General features: G+C 44.1%; 1 protein-coding gene across 1 annotated transcript in view; it reads left to right on the top strand.

Moving 5' to 3' along the window:
• Positions 1-248: 248 nt before the first annotated feature.
• The window catches only part of FSCB (fibrous sheath CABYR binding protein), a 2,185-nt gene continuing 692 nt past the window's right edge, over positions 249-1,741 (top strand). Inside the window, 3 exon segments of the mRNA XM_007472240.1 lie at positions 249-798; positions 1,237-1,329; positions 1,332-1,715. Coding sequence (XP_007472302.1) covers positions 249-798; positions 1,237-1,329; positions 1,332-1,715 — 1,027 coding nt within the window.

The raw sequence follows: 1,741 nt of genomic DNA on the forward strand, positions 1-1,741 counted from the left end.
TAGGGAAACTTCTAGAAGTTATATTTAGTCATACCAGAGACTAAACAGGAAAGATGCTTACTAAGTGAGGTGGGATCCAACAAGAGTGTAGTACAGAATGCAGTAATTTATGAATTACTTTTTTCTGAGGTAGCTCAACAGAACAACACTTAATGAGGAAGGCAAAGGCTTAACTATCTGGTAAATTTGTCATTCTTGATGATTAATTACTTGAAGATTGATAAGTTTGAATTCTACCAGTCTTAGAAATGGAACAAAGTGATGAATCTGATCGCCCTATCTCAGCAGGGAGGCAAGAAATTCGAAAGAGAAGATGACCCAGCCAACCAATGGTAGATAAATCCCAGCAGACTGAAGTGACAGAGAAAAAGAAACACTTGTCTATACCACAGTCATCTGGCCCCAAAGGTACCCTTAGTATTGGTGATATTCCTGGAAGCAAATTCAACTATGAATGTCATAGAGTGTCTTCTCAACTTCAGCAAACTTGGACAAAGAGAAAGCATGTACATGATATGACTGATAAATCTCTGCAGACAGAAACTACTGCAGAAGAGAAAGAAGAAGAAATCAAGTCAGTTTGTGAAACAGTGGTACCTGAAGAAAAGCCAGCTATTGGAGAAGCTATTGGAGAAGCAGCCCCTGAATTTCCAGAGAGTGTTCAGGAAGTAAAAATTCCACCAAGCAGACACTCAGTTCAACTCAAAACAGACAGATCCCAGCAGATCAGTTGTACTGGAGACTGGACAATGATGAACATTCCTTAAAAAGAAAAAGTAGGGCTTCCCTGGTGGCGCGGTGGTTGGGAATCCACCTGCCAATGCTGGGGACATGGGTTTGAGCCCTGGTCCGGGAAGATCCCACATGCCGTGGAGCAGCTAAGCCCATGGGCCACAACTACTGAGCCTGCACTCTAGAGCCTGCAAGCCACAACTACTGAGCCTGCACTCTAGAGCCTGCAAGCCACAACTACTGAGCCCATGTGCCACAACTACTGAGGCCCGCGCACCTAGAGCCCATGCTCAGCAATGGGAGAAGCCACCGCAATGAGAGGCCCACACGCCACAATGAAGAGTAGCTCCCACTCACCACAACTAGAGAAATCCCACTCCCAGCAACAAAAAAAACCACCCAACTCAGCCAAAAATAAATAAATAAATAGATAGATAGATGAATTAAAAAAAAAATCAAGCTTCACAGCACATAATAAAAAAGAAAAAACAAAAGAAAAAGTAGACAAGGAAGAGCAGACAAACTTTAGTGAATCAGAGATAGTGGTTATTGGCTGGCCAAGTAATCCGTTTTCAAAGTCAAAGGAAGGTGCACAGAAACTCAATCCTCAGGGAAGATTTTTGTTACTGAACATCCTGAATTTCAACCCACAACAAGTAACAGCGAAGAAATTAGGCAGCAAAGTATTAACAGAGCTTTATCTATTCCACCAACCAAAAAAGATGCTCCAGTACTTTTAGAAGATGGGAAAGATGTTCCAGCTGAAGTACAGCCTCCTGCTGCAGAAGAGAGCTCTGCTGAAGTGCAACTTCCACTAGCTGAGGAGATTACTGCAGAAGAGGTTTCTGCTGAAGTTCAGCCTCCAGCAGCTGAAGAGGCTCCTGTTGAAGTACAGCCTTCCCCAGCAGAAGAGGCTCCTGGAGATGAGGCTCCTGCTAAAGCAGAGCCCACCTCAGCTGAAGAGACTCTTAAAAGAGCCTCCTGCTGAAGTTCCGCCTCCAGCAGCCGA

Source organism: Lipotes vexillifer, unplaced genomic scaffold (genome assembly GCF_000442215.2).
Source record: "Lipotes vexillifer unplaced genomic scaffold, Lipotes_vexillifer_v1.1 scaffold190, whole genome shotgun sequence".
NCBI classification, from domain to species: domain Eukaryota; kingdom Metazoa; phylum Chordata; class Mammalia; order Artiodactyla; family Lipotidae; genus Lipotes; species Lipotes vexillifer.